At 41.1% G+C, this 26274-nt stretch overlaps 1 protein-coding gene across 4 annotated transcripts in view; it reads left to right on the forward strand.

Moving 5' to 3' along the window:
- The first annotated feature begins 15637 nt into the window (after positions 1-15637).
- The window catches only part of LOC124605184 (myb-like protein P), a 456687-nt gene continuing 446050 nt past the window's right edge, over positions 15638-26274 (forward strand). For 2 of the 4 annotated variants that reach the window (XM_047136721.1, XM_047136731.1), the window contains exon 1: positions 15638-15909. In XM_047136721.1, coding sequence (XP_046992677.1) covers positions 15802-15909 — 108 coding nt within the window. In that variant the 5' untranslated portion in view covers positions 15638-15801. The remainder of the gene's footprint in view (positions 15910-26274) is intronic. The other 2 variants (XM_047136763.1, XM_047136755.1) reach the window with 2 other exon arrangements.

Genomic DNA, 26274 nt, shown 5'->3' on the forward strand with positions numbered 1-26274 from the left:
TTCACTGCTACTTGAATCTCAAGCATGAAGCATGCCGGTTTTGTGTGGGAAACCCTGTATATACAAAAATTTTGATGTACACATCAAAAATTTAGCAAAAGTCTGAAAGCAATTACTGGCTGTGTACATATGTTACATGCATATGACACAAACTCCAGACAATAGGTATTTTAACTTTGAAGTATAAAATGTGCTGCATCATATTCTAAATAAAGAGTTTTTTTAAGAAAAATATATGGAATACAGATAGCAGTTAATAGATGATGATGACTGATTACATATTGTGGAGGACCCAATGAGAGTTCCATATTGACACTATGTTAACTGTGTGATATGTTGGCATAATGAAGTATACATCTATAGGACATGATACAGACTGGAATGTGCGGTTAAATGTTAGCCATGCTATCCGGTCCCAACCTAGCCACCACCTCGGAAATCACTGGATACTCAAAAACATATGCCATAACCACTTCATAATGTTTCCATGTGAATCAGTTATTCCATTTTGCATTATGAAACGATACGCTAAAAGTTCCCATGTATTTCACAAATATTTTTCAAGAGGTACCATTTCTGTGGTGTTGCCAAATTTTCATCTGTCTTGACTTGTAAACAGTACTTGAAAGCCAATGCCTTGCTATTGTCATTTTGTCAGTTACACCTTTTTTTTCCCTTTTTCCACCTCTCCCTCCCTCCTTTTTTTCTTTCTTTGTGCTCCCCTCCATGAAAATTATGATAACACAGAAGTGGGGAGAAACTAATGTGGTGAATGTAGCAAACATAAGAGCCCAAGAAAGATGGTTTTCTCCCATTTTATATCTCCTTTTAGTATTATCTTCAAATACTTAAACATTGCCATGGCCTCTAGAAGATAACACTAATCTTCTTATCAGCTTATAAGTTAATATTGGTTTCTTTCTGGTCATTATCTTGTATGTATCGACATTTAAAGGGTTGTAACTTATTTCACCTTGTGGGAATCTGCATTTCAGCACACATCAGATTATATTTTCCTGTGAAGAGCATTTCTGATAGATAACCATCTGTGTAATGCTGCTACTGACATCTTATAAATCATTCATGCATATTAACAAGAAGCCCTATTATTCATCCTAGGTGTGTTATTTTAATTTATTGAACTTTGCTGATAATAGTACCGGGAGTATTAGTTGATGGTGTGGAACAGTGTTCTGAGAAATTGAGGAAGACCTGAATGTAGCTGTTTGCCTGCTTCTGCTTTAAGTAGGGACCTGAAAAAATTTGCATTTGTGATAAATCCAAATATAGATAAGAATTATGCCTTGAAATGTGAATTTACCGAATAAATGCTATATCATAGCGAATTGTATCCAGATGAATTATTTCATCAGAGATGATTTTAAATAACTTTATTCTCTGAGTCTAAATATCAAAACTGTGACAAGTTTTTGGTTATTGGTATTGCACATTTGGTGAAGCCCACTTTGGAAAAAGATTGTGCATAAGAAAATGACTGCAAGGTAGTGTGCACCTGTGCACGAATGTAATGACGTATCTGTGGAGTCAAAAGTTAACGGTCTGGTGCCACATCAACTCTGAGGCGTTGAATGGTCTGTGAGACACATGTCATGTAAGGCTGCGTAGGATGCAGCTGTCGTACCTAACATTTTAGAACAAAGAAGTATGTATTATTGTCTGTATACAGAAAAATGTGGCAGTTTTAGTTTGGGGGGTGGGGGGGAGGGTGTATTGAACTATGGTTGTGTAAGATACCGGTAGAGGTTGGGCCTGAACTACCTCATTTATGATGCTGCTAACCTCTACAAACAGTTGTGAGGTAGCTGTGACCAAATACATTGTGCACTTTGTTTTAGTTTGGGTTTTGGGTTGTTCATTATTTCTTTTTCTTATTTAGGGTACAACTCGCAACACTAGAAAGGGTCAGCAATCCCTCTGTCAGTTCACCCCACAGGAAAACAGATGTAGGTCGGCTGCCCTTCAAGGGGGAGACAGTGTTCGAACCCCTAAACTGCTCCTTTCCCCACTACTGGTGGAAATTATAGTTTATCATCAGGGCTGACAGCTATATTGGTGTGTACACTTATAACAACCAGAAAACAAAACTGATAAACATATTTTAGGCAGAATGAAATTTTCACTCTGCAGCGGAGTGTGCGCTGATATGAAACTTCCTGGCAGATTAAAACTGTGTGCCCGACCGAGACTCGAACTCGGGACCTTTGCCTTTCGCGGGCAAGTGCTCTACCAACTGAGCTACCGAAGCACGACTCACGCCCGGTCCTCACAGCTCCACTTCTGCCAGTATCTCGTCTCCTACCTTCCAAACTTTACAGAAGCTCTCCTGCGAACCTTGCAGAACTAGCACTCCTGAAAGAAAGGATATTGTGGAGACATGGCTTAGCCACAGCCTGGGGGATGTTTCCAGAATGAAATTTTCACTCTGCAGCGGAGTGTGCGCTGATATGAAACTTCCTGGCAGATAAAACAGTGTCTCTCTTTCCGCTACTCCCCCCCCCCCCCCCCCCCCACCTCTCCCCTGCCTGCCGCCCAACCTGCAGCACTTCACTGTCTGTCATCCCCACCATATTGTCCATCTCCCTCCCCACCCCAGCGTCCTCCTTTCCCCCCACCCAGTCACCACTCCCACTGCTGCTTGCAGTGTGGTTTCAGTTCCTGGAGACTGCAGTTTTTGTGTGTGTGTGTGTGTGTGTGTGTGTGTGTGTGTGTGTGTGTGTGTGTGTGTTGCTACATATGCTGTTGTAAAAACTGTCTTTTCAAATGAAATCTGCAGGCCGCCTTTCTCTGTGCATTCCTTTAGTTTCTATCTGTTTTATAACCATCTCACAAGAATCTGCCATTATTGAGAGATCGTCTGCAAAGACTAAGTAGGGGATTTGTAGGTTTTTTATTTTTTTATTTACTTTTTTTATTTATTTATTTATTCCCCTAATGATATTGGTTTCCAGCAATTTCCTTAAAGTTTATTTTCCCATCCTACCATTACTCTATCTAAAACAACATTGAACAACAAACCATCACCTTGTGTAACCCCAATTTAAAGCTTGAATGATTTTGAAAGTTTTCCCATAAATTTCACTTTGGGTGTTGTGTTTGTTAATGTCTGCTGAATGATTTTCTGTATTTTACGATCCAATCCTTTTTCTTCAAGAATCCTAAATGGTGTGGGTCTGTGGACTGAGGCATAGGCCTTTTTGAAGTCGACAAAGGCATATACTGTAGGCTTGCGTCGTATCTTCCTTATTCTTGTGATTAATTTTATGTTTAAAATTTGCTCTTATCATGATTTGTTTGGCACGAAACCAGCTTGGAAATCTGAGATGTTGGATTCTAGCAGTTGTTGTGCTCTTTCAGGAATACAAGCTATATATGACAGGGAGTAGAGAAATTCCTCTGTAATTATACACATCATGTTCGTCCCCTTTTTTATGTAATGGGTGTATTAAGGCACACTTCCAGTTTTCTGGGATTTCTTCGGTGACTCATATATTTTGAATAATTCTTACTAGCTCCTTTCTTGAACTAGGCCCTAGACTTTTGAGAAATTTGGCTACAATTCCATCCTCCTCAGAGGCTTTGTTATTTTTGAGTTTCCTTATGTGTTTGATAATTTCTTTTTCTGTTGGTGGTGTAGAATCATTTTGTTGCGGGACTTTGGTGTTTGATATTGGGAGGGTTTCTGTTGGTTCTGGACTGTTTAGTAGTTTTTACGTCACAATTTTCTTCATTACTTAGTGCTAAATTCCCATCGGGTTTTCGGAAGTAGACATTTTGAGGGTTATACCCATTAATTTGGTTTGCGAAGGTCTTGTAGAATCCATGTGTACTATAATTTTGAAAATCTTTTTCTACTGATTCTAGTTTCTGGATTACATATTTTCTCTTCTCTTGTCTGATAATTTTATTCGAAACCTTTCATGTTCCTAGAAAGTTTCGGTTATTCACCTCATTCTTATTCAAGCTGTATTTTGCGAAGGCTTTTTTTGCATTGTTCAACTGCCTTTTCACATTCTATATGTTTGGGTTTTGTCTGTAACGATATTTGTTCCTTGGCTATTTCCGTGATTTTTGCCTTGAATTTTTGCCAGTTGTTGGAAGGAGGATTTTCCCATTTTTCTATTGTTTCTGATTCTGTTTTTGTTGATTAAATTTTGTAACTACTGGTGGTGTTCATGGTGTTTTTCGTCTTGGGGTGAATTGTACTCGAACCCTCATGAGGTAGTGATCAGAGACGAGATTTGTGTGTTTCTTAACTTGGATATCTCTGATCTCTTTTTGGAAGTCATAAGAGATGGCTACATTCTCTATCTGAAATTCTCAAAGTTGGCTTATACGGGATCTCCACGTTTTCTGTTTACTAGGTTTCTTGTTGAAAGAAGTTGAACTGATTTTCATGTTAAAATGTTGGCAGAGTTGGATTAGTCATACCGTTTTTCTTGGTCATTCTGCTGGGTACAGGCCAACTACCTTCGTATTTTTTTTTTTCTTTGCCAATATGTATGTTGAAATCTCCAAGAAGTATTTTGTTGTCATTTCTTGATACTTAAGAGATTTCAAGTTCTAATCATTCCCAGAATTGAGTTACATCTTCTCAGTTATTCCTAATTTCAATGCTGCAAGGTGCATGAACATTAATTAGAGTGTAGTTTTTATTCTTATTTTTAAACCGAAGAAACGTTAGTCTATTGTTAATGATTCTTACAGACTTTACAGATTTAACAGCGGATTTTTCAATAGTAAAGGCCATACCAAACATGTTTACCCCTCTGCTAATTTTCCTATCAGTTCCAATTGGAAGATTCTGAAGCCATTGTAATCAGTGATTTGATCATCCAGGAACCCTGTCTCTTGTACTGTCAGGATTTAGGTTTTCAGTCTCTCTAGTTCTTCTGTTACTATATGTAATTTTCCTGGTTGTATCAGTGTCTGTATGTTTATTGTTCCAATGTAATTTTTGTTTTTGGGAAGTTTTCCAGAGTGTTCCAACTCACTCACAAATCACATAGGCCTGGTCTCCCCAGAATCCAAACGACCCGTTGCCACCTTTTCACTAGGCGGGTGGATATTACCCCCTGGGGTAATTTTTTATTACGTACACGAACCATGATTTTACTTGTAACTCATAGTTTTGTCTGGCATGTGGCAGTTGATAGGATCAAGGTTGTGGAGCCTTGAAACATGACTCAGCCACCACTGACATATGGAACAGACACTGTTGGGCACTACCACTGAATGTGGAGCTATTATTATTGTTATTGTTATTATTATTATTATTATTATTATTATTATTATTAGTATTTCTTTTCTCGTAATACCCGTATCTAGGGCAATGTCAGGACTGCCACTCTGGCGCCTTTACTTTTCCAAAAGCGAAGCTGATAATCATTTAACATCCTCAGTTTTCTTTTCCTTTCTTCTCTACATTATTCTTGCATGAGCTCTTAAGCTGATTGTGCAATAGTTCTCATACTTGACTGCTTGGTTTTTTTAAATTGTGTAGATGATATTTTTACAAAACTCTGGTTGTATGTCACAGGTCTTGTATGTCCCATGCACCAACATGAATAGTTGATCCTGATTTTTAAAATTTTGATGGAATGTTTTCTGTATCTCCTGCGTTATTTGATCTTAAACAATGGAAACACCACATAGGAATACCAACAATGTAGGAAAAGGTGGATTGCTACTTACGGTAAAGAACATGTGTGAAGTTGCAGAAGACACAATTAAGACACTTACACAAATTTTGCCACAGCCTTCATTAGCAAAAGAGAAACAGAGAAACATACACCATAGAAAGTGCTTTTAAATTTTGATTCTGATGCTAAATGATGTGTCTTATGTATCAGCTCCAGTTTCTTCTTCTGGCATGTCATCAGACAATTCCAGGCACCTCAAATAGGCCTTCAGTGTACTCTTCCCACCCATCTGCTCTCTCCTCTGTGTTTAACAATGGGATTTCCATTGTACTTTTAATGTCGCCACACTTGATTTTTATTTCCCAAAATTAGTTTTTACTTTTTTATATGCTGATTCAGTCTGTCTGACGATATCTTTTTTTATTTCTTCACTCTTTTTCTGATATCATTTTGCCTTGGCTGTCATGCAATTTCTATTTATTTCATTGCTTAGGGATATATGTTGCTGTATTCCTAAATTTTGATAAGAGTCTGCTCCTGGATACACTGTACTGTCCAGCATCTGATTGCAGAATTTGTCTAACCATGATGTAATGTGGCTGGAATCTTCCAGCATGTCTAGGTCTTTTCCAAGTATTCTGCCTCCTCTTGTGATTCTGGAGCATAGTATTCACTATTACTAGCTGAAATGTATTGCAGAACTCAGTATTTCATCCCCTCCCATTTCTACCAACCCCATATTTTTCTGTCACTCTTTGTCTACTCCCTCCCATACAACTGCATTCCAAATACCTCATGATTATTAAATTACACAGTCCAACAAAAATTTTTTTTATTAAAAACTGTTTTCACTTTGATAGCTGATCTTTATAGACTTTTAAGAGCTGAATCCAAATCTAGCCTTAGTTTTTTTGTGTCACGCATAGTTTTCGAGCAATATGATTTTTATTATATAGTTTAAAAATCCTATGCTATACGGTAAATGGGGAAATTAATGAAACACTTTCTTACAACATAAGCATGGTTTGTATTTACAGTAAGCTACTTAAAACAATGACATGTGATAGTAGAGGTTTCACTTGTCAGCTGGAATTGGTTTGTATTTTCTTTCTCTTTTTTCTTTGAAGCTTCTTGTGTAGCTTTTTCTACATTGAGTCGCTTGCTGAACTTCTTGGTGAAGTGACCAACAATAGTTCCCCATCATGTTGGTGTTCCAGCAGCCTTGTTAGCATTTTCCCATCACTTTAATGTCCTGGTGAAAACGCTCTCCTCGCTCCTCACAAACATCTCCCATATCGTCCGGGAAGTAATCAAGGTGATTGTTCAAAAAGTGACCTTCCAGGCTCATTAAACATCCCAAAGTTTTAAGCTTGTTTAACATTGTAGCCATAATAGAAACATATTCTGGGTCTTTTTCATGTCCTGAGAACTTTGCAACAAATGGCTTGAATGATACCCATGCTTCTTTCTCATTTACGGTCATTGTGGATTCAAATTTAACATCAAATATCAATTTTCTAATGTCAGGTCCGACAAAGACGCCCTCTTTTAGTTTAGCTTCTGAAAGGTGTAGAAACTTTTAGCAGAGATACTTAAAACATGGTCCATCTTTAGGCAAAGCCTTTACAAACTGTTTCATTAGGCCTAACTTTATATGTAGAGGTGGTAGGAGTACGTTTTTTGGCTCTACAAGGTTTTAAAGACTCCCTCACAGGCCAGTTCTTTCTGCACCAGTGTTGATCCCTAGCCCTACTGCCCCATTCACACAAGAAACATGGAAATTTGGTAAAGCCACCTTGCTGACCAAGGAGTGTGCATTTTACATTTAGATCACCACATATCATCCAACCATGAGCAGAATAGCCTATTTTGTTTAGCAGTATTTCTAGGTTTTCATAGCTTTCTTTCATATGTACAGAATGTCCAACAGGTATAGATGCACACATGTTACCATTGTGTAAGGCCAGATTCCTAACCAAATAGTTAAGTTTGGTCTGAGTAAATAATTTGGGCTCTAGACTTTGCATATTACAATGGAATTCATCATCATCTGGTTCATGTAAATCAGATTGTACATCTGAAAATACTTCTGTTGGAATAGAATTTAAATCATCTGGTGGTTAAGGAACCGGCAGATCTACACCATGCCCAACTGGTCGGATGGGTAGCTTATTACCTTCTTGTTTTTCGAATTATGACCCGTAATATCAACACTGCAAAAGTAGCAATCATCGGAATGATTTCTTGGCTCCCTCCATATCGTAGGAAGAGCATATCTAAAGGCTTTTTTCTCCTTTTTGGACCATTTTCTCAGTTCAACACACTCACAACATACCTTACACAGCGTCAAAGATTTATCTTGATCACCAAGTTTAGAACCAAAGTATGATAGATAAACTTTTCTCACAACGTCTGTAATGTTTCTTTGATGTGTTTTCACCACAGATATAACAAAAACTGTCAGCAGAGTTTTTACAACCATTATTAGACATTGTACTGAGCATATGTACAGGAAATTGGGAAGTGAAGTTAGGTTGACAGTAAACAAAACACCATTTGTTAACACAAAAACAGAATTGACCTTTTTTTTTGCCAGCAAATGTTTTTCAGCAGTGCTACCAACGACATCGACATTCATTACACCTCCTTTTTAAATTATTTTAACTATATAAAAGCTGTTAAATTCTTTAAAAAATCACTTAATTTAATAAATTTAACTGTGAAATTTGAAGAAATGGTGAGTGATCCAGTTTTTTAGGTATCATATTTGGATTTCCCACCCTAAAAAAAATGAGAATAAGGTATTTTCAGCAAAAAGTTTTTCCATCGTTGGCCTGTGTCATCATCCTTTGTATACCAATTTACCCTTTCAGTATCCTCATATCGTTCTCTCTCTCTCTCTCTCTCTCTCTCTCTCTCCTCATTTTCTGCCGAAACCAGTAATAGACTAAATAAAGTTCTGCAGAGCATCTGAAGTGGTTTTACATTAATTTGTATCTACTGTCCTCTTTTCCAAGTATACGGCCTCCTCTTGTGATTCTGGAGCATTACTAGCTGAAATGTATTGCAGAACTACTACTGATCTCTCTACATGACAGTCTTCTATTTAAGAAGATTAGATTATGGCTGTTGAAAGTGATGTGGACAAAAAAAGAGGACTGAATCAGGTACATCAGTATGTTCTCGCCTGCTTTTTACCAACACGGTTTACTTTGTGAGTTCAGTTATGGTGATAGAAAAGTTTCTAACTTGAAAAAGAAACAAAACATTTTATCGTCAAATTTATTGTTCTCGGAAGTCTATGCACTTCTACACACTACCATCTGTTTAATCTGTCCACATAATACTTAGTGTCTTTCTCTGGAAAACACTTTTTTTTTTATTAAGGTGATGGCCTCTTCATTTGATGAAAATTTGTCCTCAGAGCTCAACTTTGCCTAGAAACAAAAACTGTTGCTTGGGGCTAGATCTGCTGAGTGACAATGGTGGTCGAGCAGTCGGAACAACAATTCGTAAGATTTTTGGCATGGCAACCGCTGAGATGTGAAACAGTACAGAGTGAGCAGTCATGGTAGCCAGTGTGCAGTCGGCTTCCTAAACCCTCGGTTTCCAATCAATATATGACAAACACATTCTGTAGATATGCTCATAGAGCCAAAGAAACTGGTACACTTGCCTAATATTTTATAGGGCATCCATGAGCACACAGAAGTGGCGCAACACGACATGGCATGGACTTGATTAATGTCTGAACTAGTGCTGGAGGGAATTGACACCATGAATCCTGCAGGGCTGTCCACAAATCTGTAAGAGTACGAGGGGGTGGGGATCCCTTCTGAACAGAATGTTGCAAGGCATCCCAGATATGCTCAACAATGTAACAATGTTTCCATCTGGGGAGTCTGGTGGTCAGCGGAAGTATTTGTAGCAATTCTGGATGTGTGGGGTGTCACATTGTCCTGCTGGAATTGCCCTAGTCCATCGGAATGCACAATGGATATGAATGGATGCAGGTGATCAGACAGGATGCTTACGTACGTGTCACCTGTCAGTCGTATCTAGATGTATCATTGATCTCATATCACACCATTACAGAGCCTCCACCAGCTTGAACAGTCCCCTGCTGACATGCAGGGCCCATGGATTTACGAGGTTGTCTCCATACCTGTGCAAATACATTCGCTAGATACAATCTGAAACAAGATTTGTCTGACCAGGCAACATGTTTCCAGTCATCAACAGTCGAATGTCGGTGTTGACGGGCCCAGGTGAGGCGTAAAGCTTTGTGTTGTGCAGTCATCAAGGGTACACGAGTGAGCCTTCGGCCCTGAAAGCCCAGATCAGTGATGTTTTGTTGAATGGTTTGCCCACTGACTCTTGTTGATGGCCCAGCATTGAAATATGCAGCAATTTGCGGAAGGGTTGCACTTCTGTCAATTTGAACGATTCTCTTCAGTTGTCGTTGGTTCCGTTCTTGCAGGATCTTTTTACAGCTGAAGCAGTGTCGGAAATTTGATGTTTTCCCGGTTCCTGATATTCACTGCACACTCGTGAAATGGTCGAATGGGAAAATCCCGACTACATCGGAGACGCTGTGTCCCATCACTCGTGCACCAACTATAACGCCAAGTTCAAACTCATTTAAATCTTGATAATCTGCCATTGTGACAACGGTATCTGATCTAACAACTGCACCAGACACTTTTCGTCTCGTATAGGTATTGCTGTACTCTGCCTGTTTACATATCTCTATATTTGAATACGCATGCCTATACCAGTGTCTTTGGAGCTTCAATGTAGTATGGCCACATTTTAATTCAGCTGCTCAAAATTACACAGTGGTAAATGATAGTGCAGAGTCCCTGTAAATGGTGTGCAGGTAGTGTTCAAATTGCACAGGCAATGACAATGTGCTACCCGATTTTTGTCCATTTCACATAAACACACACGTCAACACATCAAAATTACTGTCAAACAACTACTGCACATCCAGAATGGCTGAAGTTTAGGCAAGTGCAAACAAATTCCCTGACTTTAATTGACAAGTGCTGCTGTCTTCATGTTGATACCTGAACCTTCAAGACTATCCTCGTATTTTCTGGTCCAGAAAATTCATCAGACATGGAAATATCAAGATGATTATTTGACGGATTCTGTGTAGAGTGAAGACACCATACCCAATAACCTCCAGTATGTGCTTTAATATATAAGTTGACCTTGCAATGAATTTCTGCTTACTGTGATCAACTCGCACAGTCCACCCTATGTTAAGGCATATGATCTTTGTACTCACTTGGTGTGATATTATGGAAAGTCACCCCAGTTATTTGTAACAAAATTAAAAAATTGATCATGCATGATTTTGTTCCTTAATATAAACTGGCCTGGAGCAACATAGGTAAGCAACTAATGAACCTGACATTACATTTTCGAGATTTTGTTTGTGTGTGTGTAGGAATTTAGTTATTGGCCCTGCATATACATCTTTCATTACAGTTGCTGAAGCATAAAAATTAACTGCCATTGAAGAATGTAATATGTTTTGACTGTCAAGGGAGCAATGCATGGAACTGTCTGCAACTATCATAGCAGATTATTATTGAAGGATCTTGCACAAAACCCAAAGAAATTCTGGTCATTTGTGAAGGATGTGGTACCAACGTTCATGTTCAGACAGTCATAGGTGAGACATATACTGAAATTGAGGGTAGCAAAGTAAAAGCAGAAATGCTGAGCTCTGTTCCTTTACAAATTCGGGAGATAGCCTCAGTTTAATTTTCACAGCTCTGCAAAAGTTAGTGATACGATGGTTGGAACTTTAATAGTGGCAACTATTTATTTACAGCTTGTACAAAATAGATACATGTTTCAAAGTTTTACTGACCTTCAAAGTAGTCATCATCATTGTGTATAACCCATTGCCAGCAATGTGGAAGTCATAGTATACTCGTAGCAGTGCCAGTTGTGTTGACAGTTTGAGCGGCACGGTCTATTGCCCAACGTATTTGTAGCAATTCTGAAGAGAATGCCGTGAAGTGTTTCCTTCAGTTTAGAAATCGAATTGAACTCACAAGGGCTTATGTGCTTGAGCATTGTCCTGCAAAATGAACTCACAAGGGCTTAAGTCAGGGGAGTGCAATAGGTGGTATAACACTTAGCAACCCCATCAGTCTAACAAATCAGTAACAGCTTGCACTGTATGTGCTTGAGCATTGTCCTGCAAAATGATGGTCAAGTCCTGCAGAAAGTGTCATCACTTCTGTCTCTAAGCTGGTCATAGGTTGTGTTCCAAAAATGAACAGCATAGAGACAACTGGCACTGCTAAGAGTATCCTGCAAGTTCCACATCACTGGCAATGGGTTATACACAATGCTGGTGACTACTTTGAAGGTCAGTAAAACTTTGAAACACGTTTATTTTGTATGAGCTCTAAATAAATAGTTGTCACTATTAAAGTTCCAACCCTTGTATAAATATTTGTGCCACAGGTGTTCAGAAACAACTGAAATTGCTAAATATGAACAAAGCACCAAGGCCTGGTGTAATCCCTATCAGATTGCATACTGAATTTTCAAGTGAAATAGGCCCAATTTAACTATAATCTATCGCATATCCTGTCGTGCCCAGTTATTGGAAGAAAGCATCAGTCACACCTGTCTACAAGAAGAATAGCAGAAGAGATTCAAGCAACTATTTTTCATTATCCTTGATCCTTGACAACCACTTGTAGAGTCCTAGAACATATTTTGACCTCAAACATTAGGTACTTCAAACAGAATGACTTCCTCCATGTGACTGTCATGGATTCCAAAAACATTGGTCATGTGATTGCCAACTTTCACTTTTCTCACATGACATCCTGGAAGCCATGAATTAAGGCTCTGCAGTAGATGCAATATTTCTTGTTTTCTGACAAGCATTTGACTCGTACCGCACCTACATTTATTGTCGAAAGTGGGATTGCATGGGAGTATCGAGTTAAATTTGTGACTGGACTGAGGATTTCTTGGTAGGGAGGTCACAACATAATATCTGGGATGCCACTGACAGATGTAGAATTAACTTTTTGCAGATGATGCATTTATCTATAATAAAAAAAATGTCTGAAAAAATGCTGCAGATCTTTACGACATTTCAAAGTGGTGCATAGGGTGACAACTTGCTTTAAATATTCAGAAATGTAAAATTTTTCAGTTTATAAAATGAAAAACTTAATGCATTATTACCACAATATTTGTGAGTCACAATTTGAATCTGTTCACTTGTACAATTCGTGGGTATGGCAGTTTTCTGTGATATGAAATTGAATGCTCACTCAAGTTCAGCAGTAGGTAAACAGGTAGCATACTTTGGTTCATTGGGAGAATGCTAGAGAAATGCAACTAGTCTACAAAACTGATTGCTTACAAATAATGTGAGTACAGCAGGAGGGTTTGTTTGAAATGTGTTTATGGGAGTGGAGGGGGGGGGGGGGGAGAGGTGAACTAGAAAAAGAGCAAGAACTCAATTTTTTTTCTGTTATGTGTTTCTATGCTCCACATCAATCTACTATAAGTGAGTGGTTGCATTTACCTTAGTTACAATATTGTTCCATCCAGGAATTTACATCCTACAATATTCAAGTGTGTGGCACCTGTACTAAAAAGGCCTAACTGTGGTTGCAATTTAGTTTGACTGTGGGAGTGTCATAGAGATGCTGAAGAGAAACGGAACTGGCAAAACTTGAAGATAGATGCTGTCATGAGACAGCTTACATACGAAGTTTAAGGAACCAGCTATAAGTTTTATAACTTCTACTAGAGTTTTGTTTCATACACCTCCAACATGGATGAACCTAAATATTTAAGATCATTTCCAAAAGTACACAGACATAGGTATTCCTGCAATTTGCTAGCATTAACCACTGACTATCCTATACTACAGGGTAAATCACTGAAAAGGATAGGCAGCTCTGAAGTTCCTTCTTTTATGCTTAAAACTGCTTACACCTCCAGATAATAACTAGAGTATGCATTTTGTGGCCTGTAATTTAAGACCTGATCATGAAATTCATACTTTACATTTCCAATTTTGGTAAAGAACACTTCCCTGAATTGTAGAGACAAAAGAAAATTAATCCCCTCTCCCCACTTTAGAAACCAGGGAAGAACATTTGTCCTGGTTGTTGTTATAGTGTAGACCTTGCCATCTACACAGGGAAGATTCTCAAGTACCATGCCGAACCATTGCCTGATCACATCCTTAATGGCTTTCAATGAAAGTTTGCGAGAGGACTCCTCCTTTATAACCTGACCTTACACAGGCAATACCCATTACTTGTAGGTATCTTTTAAGTTTTGAAAAGACCTACACTACTACTTGATCTGATATTTGTGAAGATTGAATAATTCTCACACAGATGACTGGATTAAGGTGTGAGGTGAATATACGCCTCTTACTTACTGTTTACTAGCTTTACCCTCATAAATTGCGAAAGACTGAATTTTTAATGTACTCCCAGACCCCTAAGCCCAATACCACCAATTTAAGAAAACTTAGAAACTATTTCATCATTTACATTTCTAAACTATATTTTTTTTAAAAATCAATTTGTTGGACATACCTAAGTTCATTACACTTTTCATTGCAAATTTTATCCAGAAGGGTTGTTTACAGTATGGTTATCAACATATATTTTTTAGTGTGGCAGAACCCTGGTTGTACAGTTTATATCTGCTTGTTCCATGAAACACTTCTCAATGCATGTATCTACAGCACTTAACAATGAAAGGATAATATTGTTTAAGAAGTACAGTCACAGACTGTAGAACACAACTGTTGCTTGCTGCCACAGAATGTCAGATTATGTTGACCGTGTCTTAACTGAACAAAAACAAAAAATGCTATTTCTTGTTTGCCATATTGGCTGGTAGGAAAAGCAGTAGACAACAGTTGTGCTGCTGCCGCCTAGGTGTGTGTAAGGTGGTGGTGGTTTACACTGTTTGATATTAACATAACTTGGATTTTGTACACCCTTTTGAAAGAGGACAACTGCTTAATTTATTAACGTGATGCTAACTATTAAAGGAAGGTGTAAGACTTGTGTGCATGCAGAAATAATGTGGTTTCTTGTTACTCATTTTGTAACAATATGAAGCATGTCCAATAAAACTGTCAGGAATATTTTGTTTTCGCATTCTGATGTGTTGGACAAGCACCAAGATTAAATCACTTAGGCATCTTATGTCACAGAAGATATCTTAGAATTACAATTAACCACTATATCAGCGATCTGCACTGTCAATTAGTGAAATAAAGTTTATTTCCACAAAAGGAGAAACATTGAATTCAAATACATTGTGTGTGTATTGTTTATGCCTACTTGGAGGTAGGTGCAATAAAATAATACCATGGTGACGTAATAAATGGTACTGTAGCGGAATAATATTCACTAGATTCTTCCTCTAAGATGTTTGGAACACTATGTTCAAGGGAAATACAACATGAAAGGTATAAATTGTGTTTTGATGGGCGGAAAAGTGTAAATTTTTAAAGGAAAAACTGTTTTTTTTAACATTTTCGTGCAACAGTTGTTACATGATATACTATACATAAAAATTGACACCTTCATGATATGAACAAAACTTATGCCTACTGGCGCATTAGTAAAACAAATGAAGCGCCCTCGTTATAGCAGACGGTTTCGAAAAGCAATCATTTGCAACTAATGACGAAACGTTCAAAATATTTCAATAAGTTTAATACGCCCGATAAAATAACATGAAGAAGCAGCAGCAATAACCTAAGCTGGGCCTGGTTTGGTTTGTCTTGTCTTTCGTTCATGTATGTCATACTACAGCTGCATTGCGGGGAAGTGACAAGTTTGCAGTTCAGCAGCTACAACGATCGTAGTTACGCGGAGCGCCGTAGCAAGTGAGTGGCGCTAGAAGGCGATGTCAGCTGGCAGGAAAGCGTAGCAGACGACAGTCGTGCTGGTGTAGCAGAGGCGTGCGTAAGGTGGTGTGGGTAGTTTGGCTGCAAACGTCGGTATGGTGTGAAGTGCTCGTGACAGCTACAGAAATATCTGTTGATAGTGTGTGTGGTTGCAGTGTAGATGCGACGTGGTCTGTCTTGATGCCTTTTTAATAAGTTAGATTCGTTATGAACTCGCCAAAGCTGGCCGACAAAATTCCGAGAGCTCAGGCGAAGCGATCAAAGCAACAGTCATCGCAGATCGAGCATAGTGAGGGGGAGGCAGAATTGTCACCGGTAAGACTGCCAAATTAATTTGCTATCAACGGTTTGGCTTAGTTGGCATAGCAGTTACTTCTTACATCATTTTAAAGCAGAGAAACTATACATATGATTCTTGCTGTTCTCAGTGTATGTTTTGTTAAAAACACAATTTCAGAAATAACCATAGCTGCTAGTTCGTGGTATCAGGAGGTTGAGAAGTAATGCTTTGTCAGTGGCGGTCGTCCGTTGCTTCGTTACTAAAGATTGTGTTGATACTACACTTACTATCCAAAAAGTGTTCTGTGGTGTATAAATTAGAACGAAATTTTAGGTATTATGATTGTGTACCACGCAATGTCAGTGCTCCTCCAGATTTTCAGCGACTGCAGTGAAACGCAGGTGTTTCCCAGTCAACAGAATAATTCCATGCAAGCAAGGATCGGCGACCGATCAACGTCAGTGTGTGCGTACATCTTTAATGAGATACACAGTGGGGCTGTCCTGCGGATAAAGCACACGACGAAGAGGTACGGTCAGCGGAAGCTCTGTCCAGGTTGTGCCGCCGCCTTTTATGGTAGCCTGGAAGTGCGTAGAGGCTCTCACTGGAATACTGAGTAGCTGAGTGCCCACCCCTTGGTCACGGATGCGGACGCCGAGTGTCTGCCTACGATGTCCATGAATTGCATTTCGCATCCTTTATAACTGCCATCAGAAGGTGCACCATTACTGTCACGTTTTTGTCTGCAAGTAAGCAACTCATTGAATTGTTCCAGACCTATAGCGAGTTACACCGCTGAGTTCACGCTAACAAATGATCTCTTAGCTTTATTGAGATCGTGGTTTCATATCGTTTTGGCAAAGGCTCGTTAATGCTGCGGAAGAACGCACATGTTTTTCGGGTTACCGTAGTCTTTGTGGGCGCGACGGGTTTACGGATGTGCCTCGCAACAATTCGCCATGTTGATACGTTCCCGGTACGTGACAGGCGCGTGCGTCAGTGGCGTTTGCACCCCTACGTTAACTTCGCGACCCACACGGAAAATCGATGCCGCGGAGCAACAGCATGGGCGCAGCTCACGCGCAGTGTGGCCGTCTTTCTTCCGTGAATTAGCTGTCTCCCTCGCTACACATTGTCATGTTCCACAAGTCTTCAAGGACTGTGACTGCGGATGTTTCTTCTCCTAATACCGTGCTAAACTGTGTTTGCCAGTTCCTGCCAATATGTTTCAATGTAGTATGTGATATGACGATACTTGTTTTTTCTTGTTTCCTTTATACCCTCTTGCGTCAACTTTTATTTAATGTAAAAAATATAACGAGGTCTTGAAGGGACCGCTAATATAAAAACAGCATATGGAAACTGCAGAAAATCTCATCATTCCGCATATTCACCGAAAAGCCGGCGAAGACTCTTGGCCAAAGATATGTTTACCAGTTGTAACAATATTAATGTATTCGAAGCAAGCGGGTACGATAACATCCACTGGAACTAAATCTCTAACTACTACTTTACCTCTAATATTTCTGACCTTTTATAATACAGCCATCACGGCAAGTACACAGTACTGTCTTCAACATGCTTAAAATAACTCAGATGGACAATGATGGCGGAGGACGTTGGTCGTGGTGTATTCAAAGGGACGATTCCGGTGTTCGTGATTTCTCAGAAATCGCGAAATTTCTGAATCGGGTTGACTGGCGGGGTTGCGAAGCCCCGCTCATCTCACATACGCATCCAGTGACCTGTGTACAGATGAAGCTCTTTTTCGTGTTTCATCAGGTCAAAAAGTTCAACACCATCGCGTCGCTCTTGGTACATATTTGCGCAGAGCACTGGGTGACCAGTGTTGCTATAAGCAGACGCTTGAGACGCACCAAGTACGTCGTTCAATCTATTTAAGGCCGATTTCGAGCTGCGCTGTATTGCAACATAACGCATTAGCACTCTGTGCTGTGGACTTCATGCAGCTTCCTAATTTTGTCCCGTCGACACATTCGGAAAAGCAGTGCACGTTTTCTGGATGGCATTACTACTGTGTACATTGATGGAAGTATCATTATGTCTCACTGAAATGTAATATGAAACAAGTTTGAAGATGACGCAGTTTTCACACGCTGCTGAGATAAAATTTGACCTTAATGGCATCTTGGTAGTTCCCGTTTTTTTCCCCTTCATTGTAAGGTGTATTTGTTGGTGTACTACAGAGTGTCTGGAGAAAGCACTCTGCATATTAATTTTGTTGTTGTTGTTGTTGTTGTTGTGGTGGTGGTCGTCGTCCTGCTTCACAGCCAGCTTACTCACCAATGTTCTAGCGTTTTATGCAAAACTTAGTTTGACTAATCACAAAGCGATTTCACGTAGAAGTGATTGCGTGGATCCTCTGTAAATTTTGGTTAGTCGTTTCCATAAAAATACTGTATTTCACTCGTCGTAACTTACTACGTCGTTTCTTAAGTTGTAATATAGAAATCCACGTATCACCGTCGCTGATGTTTTATACGTTAAACATAGCAGCATCAAGTTATATGTGTAACGAACCGTAGGAGAGCGTGGGGTCGACGTATCAACCCACAAGTTTACCTGTTAATTTTTAATTTGCCCTTTGCATCTGCATGAAATTTTTCAGATTGTGTCAACGCTGTGTTGATCTCGGTGTTCACGAAGTGCTAAACTCCGGTGTATCCTCCTTCTATCCAAAGTTTCTCCGAAAGCTTTTACAGCTTTTACTCTTTAAAAATTTTGAGTGGCTCTTAGTACGGCGGCCGGCCGAAGTGGCCGTGCGGTTAAAGGCGCTGCAGTCTGGAACCGCAAGACCGCTACGGTCGCAGGTTCGAATCCTGCCTCGGGCATGGATGTTTGTGATGTCCTTAGGTTAGTTAGGTTTAACTAGTTCTAAGTTCTAGGGGACTAATGACCTCAGCAGTTGAGTCCCATAGTGCTCAGAGCCATTTGAACCATTCTTAGTACGGCCGCACGTGGAAAGCCTTCTCTTAATTGTATAAGTGTAAAATGAAGTGTCATTTAGCTTTTCTTTACTGTTTTCATTGTGTCGCTCATTTTACATCGATAGGCCTACTTAAAAAGGTTTGTCAGTTTTCTGTTCCTTTGCTATATAAATCAGACGTTCATTGTTTTGAGTTCCGTAGCTTCATGATTGATTCTGGGAAAACCGGAAAAGAAGAGAGCCAAAGCGTTTGAGAAGTGGTGCTACATAAGGATGTTGAAAATTAATTGGAGTGATAAGATAAGAAATGAGGGTGTCCCTAGAATCGGCGAAAAAATGAACATATAGAAAACGGTGACAAGAAGAAGGAACGGGCTGATAGGACGTATTGTAAGATATCAGGGAATAACTCCTATGCTTTTAGAGGAAGCTGTAAAATGTAAAAACTGTAGGGGAAGAAAGAGATTTGAATACATCCAACAAATAATTGGGGACATAGGCTCCAAGTTCTACTCTGAGATGAAGCGGTTGCACAAGAGAATAATTCCTGGCGGACCGCATCAAACCAGTCAAAAGACTGATGACTCAAGACGGTTAATATTAGCTTCTTAGGAGCCGAGGCACTGCTAAGAACTGTGCCAATGCTGAAGACAGAGGAAGATTGAGCGTGTATTCCCGTTTTAACAGGCTATTCTCTACCACCAATAATGATGTTTATAGTGTCGTCAGTTTCACTTCGATCCTTTTATCAAAAGAGCCGGCCGAAGTGGCCGTGCGGTTAAAAGGCGCTGCAGTCTGGAACCGCAAGACCGCTACGGTCGCAGGTTCGAATCCTGCCTCGGGCATGGATGTTTGTGATGTCCTTAGGTTAGTTAGGTTTAACTAGTTCTAAGTTCTAGGGGACTAATGACCTCAGCAGTTGAGTCCCATAGTGCTCAGAGCCATTTGAACCTTTTATCAAAAGAACTTTTCAGTGCTGCGCAGAGCATAAACCCGAACGTCCTGGTCCTGTCTACATTCGATACTGGGATTCTCCTGTCACTCACAGTTTCTTTCACGTCTAGCAATAATATGTACGTCTGAAAAATGCCAAGTTTCCCATCGTTCCAAATCCACGTTAAATCGGTGGTGTCGAATAACTTTCTGTGAAAGATGGGCAACGGTTAGAGGAATGCCAGGACATTCTATCTCTATGAGGACCATGCCCAGTGAAATAGTGGGGTGTTCAAACCGACCTATTAAGGGCAGCTGTATCCTATAGCACAAGATGGGTGCTCGCTTCGGGATCTCCCGTGTACCGTGGCTACTGAAAAAGTCGGTTCCGTATACACGTGCGCCATCCACAAGTGATTCTTTTATTTTATTGGTGGTGGTAAACCAGGTACAGGGTGACAGTTACTGAACTACACGAAAAAAGACGTAAATTAGTTACAAACTACGGCGTGCACACACTTTGTTCAACATGTAACGGTCACTACAGATATTCGGATTTAGGTTATGATATGTTCGATGTGCCTGCCGTCATTGGCGATGATGTGGCGTAGGCGAATAGCGAAATTCTGCAAGACCCCCTGAAGTATAGGAACATCGATGCTGTCGATGACCTCCCGAATGGCTGTTTTCAGCTCAGCAATGGTTTTGGGGTTATTGCTGTATACCTTGTCTTTAATATAGCCCCACAAAAAGGAGTCGGATATGTTCAGATCCGGAGAATATGCCGGCCAGTGGCCTCTGGGTACCCCAGAGCCAGATTGCGGTCCACGGGTGGAGCTCCGTCTTGCATGAACCACATCTTGTCGAAATCAGTTACTTTGGATAATGGGGATGAAATCATCTTCCAAAACCTTCACGTAGCGTTTGGTAGTCCCCGTGGCATCAAGGAATATCGCATAGATCATTCCGTGACTGGACACACCCGCAGAGAGTGAACAGACTCCTCGATCGCGAAATATGGATTCTCAGTTCCCCAAATGCGCCAATTTTGCTTATTAACGAACCCATGTGGGCTTCGTCGCTAAACCAAACGACCCTATATAATTCAAATGTCCCGCCTTCCTTAACTACTAATTTCGATGCATTCTACAGTATTCTCCCACAGTTTCGCTGGTCGATCAAAATTGTATTAGTCTTTGTACCTTTTACAAAAAAAATTGTTAATCTCTCGGGAAAGTACCTGGATTTTTCGTTTATTGTTAAAAAAGAATAAATCATAAATATTTCAGTAACGTTTTTTCAGAATTAGCAGGATTTCCTTTCGTCAAATCGCTGTTATGGAAGTAACAAGGCATCCTTATTCATCAACATCTACGTGATTACTCTGCTATTCACAATAAAGTGCCTGGCAGAGGGTACAATGAACCACCTGTCTGTCTCTTTACCATTCCACTCTCGAAAAGGCGCGCGGGAAAAACGAGCACTTAAATTTTTCTGTGCGAGCCCTGATTTCTCTCGTTTTATCGTGATGATCATTTCTCCCTATGCATGTGGGTGCCATCAGAATGTTTTCGCAATCGGAGGAGAAAACTGGCTCAAATGGCTCTGAGCACTATGGGACTTAACATCTGAGGTCATCAGTCCCCTAGACTTAGAACTACTTAATCCTAACTGACCTAAGGACATCACACACATCCATGCCCGAGGCAGGATTCGAACCTGCGACCGTAGAAGCAGCGCGGTTCCGGACTGAAGCGCCTCGAACCGCTCGGCTACAACGGCCGGCGATGAGTCACAATGAAATATTGATTTCCTTAGCGTTCCATTTGTATTCCAAGAAAATTTTGCCTACCACGTACGTGCTACAAAACACTTAATGAAAATCTGTGTATTTCTTAGCGTTCCGCATCACTATGAAATGCCATAATTCACAAAATAGTATTTGTCACTACAGAATATCTAGCAGAAGGTAGTAAGGGTAAAATAGAAGTACTGTGTATTAAAGAACAGACACGCGTAAACGCGCTTCTCCGAGAAAAAAGTTCAAAATATTCATTACGCAACTCTCCCGTACTTTTGAAACTATCGGATAGAATGGCAGAATGATTAATATTCTGAGTTCGTATGTAGAAAGAGTGCTGTTTAAATTCCCGTCGGGCCAAACTTAATTTTTCCGCGGTTCTCCTTATTTTCTTCTGGCGGATGCCACGTTGGTTGTTCCGACGGGCCATAGATAGTTCGCTATGTATTCCAGCCTTTCGCGTCTGAAGAAGCTGCCCGTCTCTAATGACCTCGATGTAATGAGATGTGAAACAGTCACCTTTCTCCCCACCTACGCCATCCCACGAGCCCTCAGAAATGTGGCACTATGTGATGAACTGTCCAAGTTGCGTACATCTGCTAAAAAAAACTCTTTTCACGAGATAATTTCCTCAACGTCACTTTGCTTGCAGCTGTTCATCTGCAATCTTGAAACTTCCTCGCAAATTAACACTATGTGCCGGAGGGGGGCACAAACCCGGAACTTTGCCTTTAGCGGCCGCGCGGAGTGGCCGCGCGGTTGGAGGCGCCATGTCACTGATGGCGCCGCCCCTCCCGCCAGAGGTTCGAGCCCTCCCACGGGCATGGGTGTGTGTGTTGTTCTTACCCCTAAGTTAGTGTGTAAGACTAGGGACCGATGACCCCAGCAGTTTGGTCCCTTCACACACACGGTTTATGCTCTTAGCGATTTAGTTATCAAGACACAACCCAAGATCCTCCTTGACTGCTTTACTTCCGCCAGCGCCTCTCACCTAATTTCTCAACTCCACAGGAGTTCTCCCGCATACTATATGCGACTATCGATCCTGAAACAAAGGATATTTTAATCGGACAGGAAGATTCGAAACAACAAACTCTATGCTGCAGACTGAAAGATTCATTCTGGATATCTAATCTTGTTGTTACGGTAACTGTCGCACAAAGACACTCCTACAGCATGTGCGCGGTTGTTGACTAATAGCTGGCTGTGTGTTAATGATAAGCATGTCATTTCAAAACGAAATTGACTCAGATTCGAGACAGAGGTTTCGTGAACCTCTCCGTCATGCCTGAATCCTACCACTGGCTTAGTTTCGGGGATTTTCACGATCACATCGCGTGTCTGAGACATAGACGGCACGTAGAACTGCTAATGCATCATATCCTGTATTCAGCTGGCCCCGTGTTTTTACTGAGCTTCCAGCGCTAGTAACAGCCTGCCTTTGACAGCATTCAGTTGGCGCTACCTATATTCAGATTTGTCCTACAGCTGGAAGAGAGAACTGTGCGTCTCGATTAGTCCCTGTCATTCACACACATTTGCTAACCTGACCAATGCGTCCTTAGTTTTTAGTTATTTGTTTAATTCGTTGGCTTTTAGGTCGTGTCCATATAGCCATCTCGACAGTGGAATGTCAGTTATGACGATACGAACGTAAGGACAACACAACACCCATTCCCAGAGCGGACAAAAATCTCCAACCCGACCGCAAATCGAACCCGCGCCCCTATGGTTAGCAATCCGCAGTGGTGACAGCGCAGCTACCGACGCGGACCGCGCGTCCTTAGCTACGGATTTTCAGACGCCGTTCACTCAGGATCGTATCTTAGGAGTCTGCATTACGAAAGGAGTTCATTATCTTTTTCATAGTGTACACTGTAAATACTATGACCTGCATTAAAGGTATTTGCCACTTTATGCTGTTAGAAGCTGATGAGGCAGGCAAAAATACACTATCTGTTCAAAAGTATCCGAACAACAGTATGTAATGCAACTAGGTGTCCCTAGAGGCGTGGAATATTGTGTTGTTACACCAGAATTTTGCGTCAGAAGAGTACGGTGACTTCGAACATGGACACGTCATTGGATGTCACCAAAGTTACTCATGATCAGGTACACTTAAATTCTTCTAAAGTTGTCCAGGTCGACTGTCAGCGAAGTGATTGTGGGAATGGAAACGTGAAGAAACAATCACTGGTAAACCAAGATCAGGCGTAATTCGTGCAGGACCACTGACGTACAGGGAGCATCGAATATTGCGGAGGGTGGTTGTAAAAAAATAGCATCAAATCAGCGGAAGAAATCACTCGAGCTACCAGCAACCTACCTACTACAGTGACTGTGCATAGGGAGTTAAAAAGAAGGGGGTACGACTGTCGAGCAGCTACTAAAAAGCCGCACAGTTTTGTAGTCAGTATAAGGCGATGCCTGAGGTGGAGTAAAGAGCGGCTCCACTGGACAATGGAAGCCTGGAAACGAGCAATTTGAAACGACGTATCACTCTATGCTATATGGCAATCCGACGGAAGGGTTTGGGTGTGGCTAATGTCTGGACAACGTTACCTGGCGTCTTGCGTAGTAACAAAAGTGAAGTATGGAAGATATCGTGTTGCGGTGTGGTCCCCTCGTTACGCTTAAGAAAACGCTAAATGTGGAAGGATAGGAACACATTTTAAAGCTTTGTGTACTGCTTACAGAAGAGAAACACTCGGAGACGATGACTGTTATAAAACAGCGCCTGTGAGGCAATGGTTTGTGGACAATAACGTTCCTGCAATGGACTGGCCTCGACATGAACAAAATGGAACACCTTTGCGATGAGTTAGAACGTTGACCGCTTCAGACCCCAGTGTCAGAGATCAGTTCCTTCTCTGTTTTCGGCTCTTGAGGATGAGTGGGCTTCCATCTCTACACAGACACTAAGACACCTCATTGAAAGTGTCCCCAGCAGAGTTCAAGTCGTCATAAAGTAGCAGTAGGTGTCTGGATACTCTCGATCAGATAGTGCATATTGGGTGTGAGGGGTAGTTGCAAAATGGTTCAAATGGCTCTGAGCACTATGGGACTCAACTGCTGTGGTCATAAGTCCCCAAGAACTTAGAACGACTTAAACCTAACTAACCTAAGGACATCACACACATCCATGCCCGAGGCAGGATTCGAACCTGCGACCGTAGCGGTCGTGCGGTTCCAGACTGTAGCGCCTTTAACCGCTCGGCCACTCTGGCCGGCAGTTGCAAAATGTAACCCTCTTCAGAACAGGGCCCCGGATACATGGCAGTCGCTCTGCTGGGATGTCACCCGACATAGTGTTCGGCGTGTGGCGTTACATCACTCGGCGCTCATTACGACAAAGCGGGCCGCGGTAGGGCGAAAGCCACTGCCGTGTGAAGAGTCCAGGCTGCTGGCTGTCTCCTTTCCGTTCCCCACGGCACTCTGCGCGTTTCCTTCCTGTGCCGCTTCGCGATTTCACCAGCCACGGTTGCGGCACGCGTTGGCTGCCGTACAAAGTGACAACACACTGTGCTCTGCTTCCGCAGCGTCTCACACAGGCGCTGCCCTGTCAGAAACACTGGTCCTTTTTACTGCGTTCATCCACGCCAGAGATTCCGTTTCTCTTGCATAAAAAGGGCAAGGAATGCTGATCTCAACCCGAAGATTGGTGTGAACATCGAAACGTTTAAATAGGTACGGTCCTAAATGAAATTATCACTGTGCAACGGAGTGTGGGCTGTTATGAAACTTTCTGGCAGATTAAAACCGTGTGCCGGACCGGGACTTGATAAGAGTGCACACTTCGCTGCAGAATGAAAATTTCATTTTGGGAATCTCCCCCAGGCTGTGGTTATATTCTTTCTTTCACCAGTGCTAGACCTGCAAGTTTTGCAGGAGAACTTCTGCGATGTTTGGAAGGTAGGAGACGAGGTACTGACGGAAGTAAAATTGCGAGGGGGCTCGTGAGTCATACGTGGGTAGCTCACTCAGTTGATGCCGGCACGGCAGCTCAGCGTCTTCGGTCAGAGGGTTTAGCTACCCTCTGTAATAAAAAAACTGAGTGAACGAACAACCTGAATTCGTGTCATCGGATGTCCGCCACGAACAAATTCAACGAACAATATAGAACAAAATGAGTAAAAAAAAGTTGATAGAGCATTTACCACCGAAAAGCAAAGGTCCCGAGCTCGAGTCTCGGTCCAGCACACAGTTTTAATCTGCCAGGAAGTTTCAGGTACGGTTCTATTGTTGCTGCCATGGTAATCAATTTCTCTCAGGCAAGTGCAGGGTATTTCGGGGGAAATAGTAAATATATTTAGGAGTTGGTAGTAAAGACTTATTCGAATAAAACATCCCATGGGAAGATCAGTTTGAATTCCGAATAAATGTAGGAACACGCAAGTCCATACAAACACTATGATGTGTCTTAGCAGATAGACTGAAGAAAGCCAAACTTACGCTCGTGGCACTTGTACATTTAGAGGAAGCTTTTCACAGTGTCGACAGGAGTACGCTCTTTGAAATTCTGTAGGCAGCAGGGTGGAAATACAGAGAGCGAAGGGTTATTTACAACTTGTGCAGAAACCAGATTGCAGTTATAAGAGTTTAAGGACATGAAGGTGAAGCAGTGGTTGAGAAGGTAGTGAGACGGGTTGTTATTCAATCTGTACATTGATCAGTATGTAAAGAAAAACAAGGAGAAATTTGAAAAGGGAATTAAAACTG

This window comes from Schistocerca americana, chromosome 1 (genome assembly GCF_021461395.2).
Source record: "Schistocerca americana isolate TAMUIC-IGC-003095 chromosome 1, iqSchAmer2.1, whole genome shotgun sequence".
Classification (NCBI taxonomy): domain Eukaryota; kingdom Metazoa; phylum Arthropoda; class Insecta; order Orthoptera; family Acrididae; genus Schistocerca; species Schistocerca americana.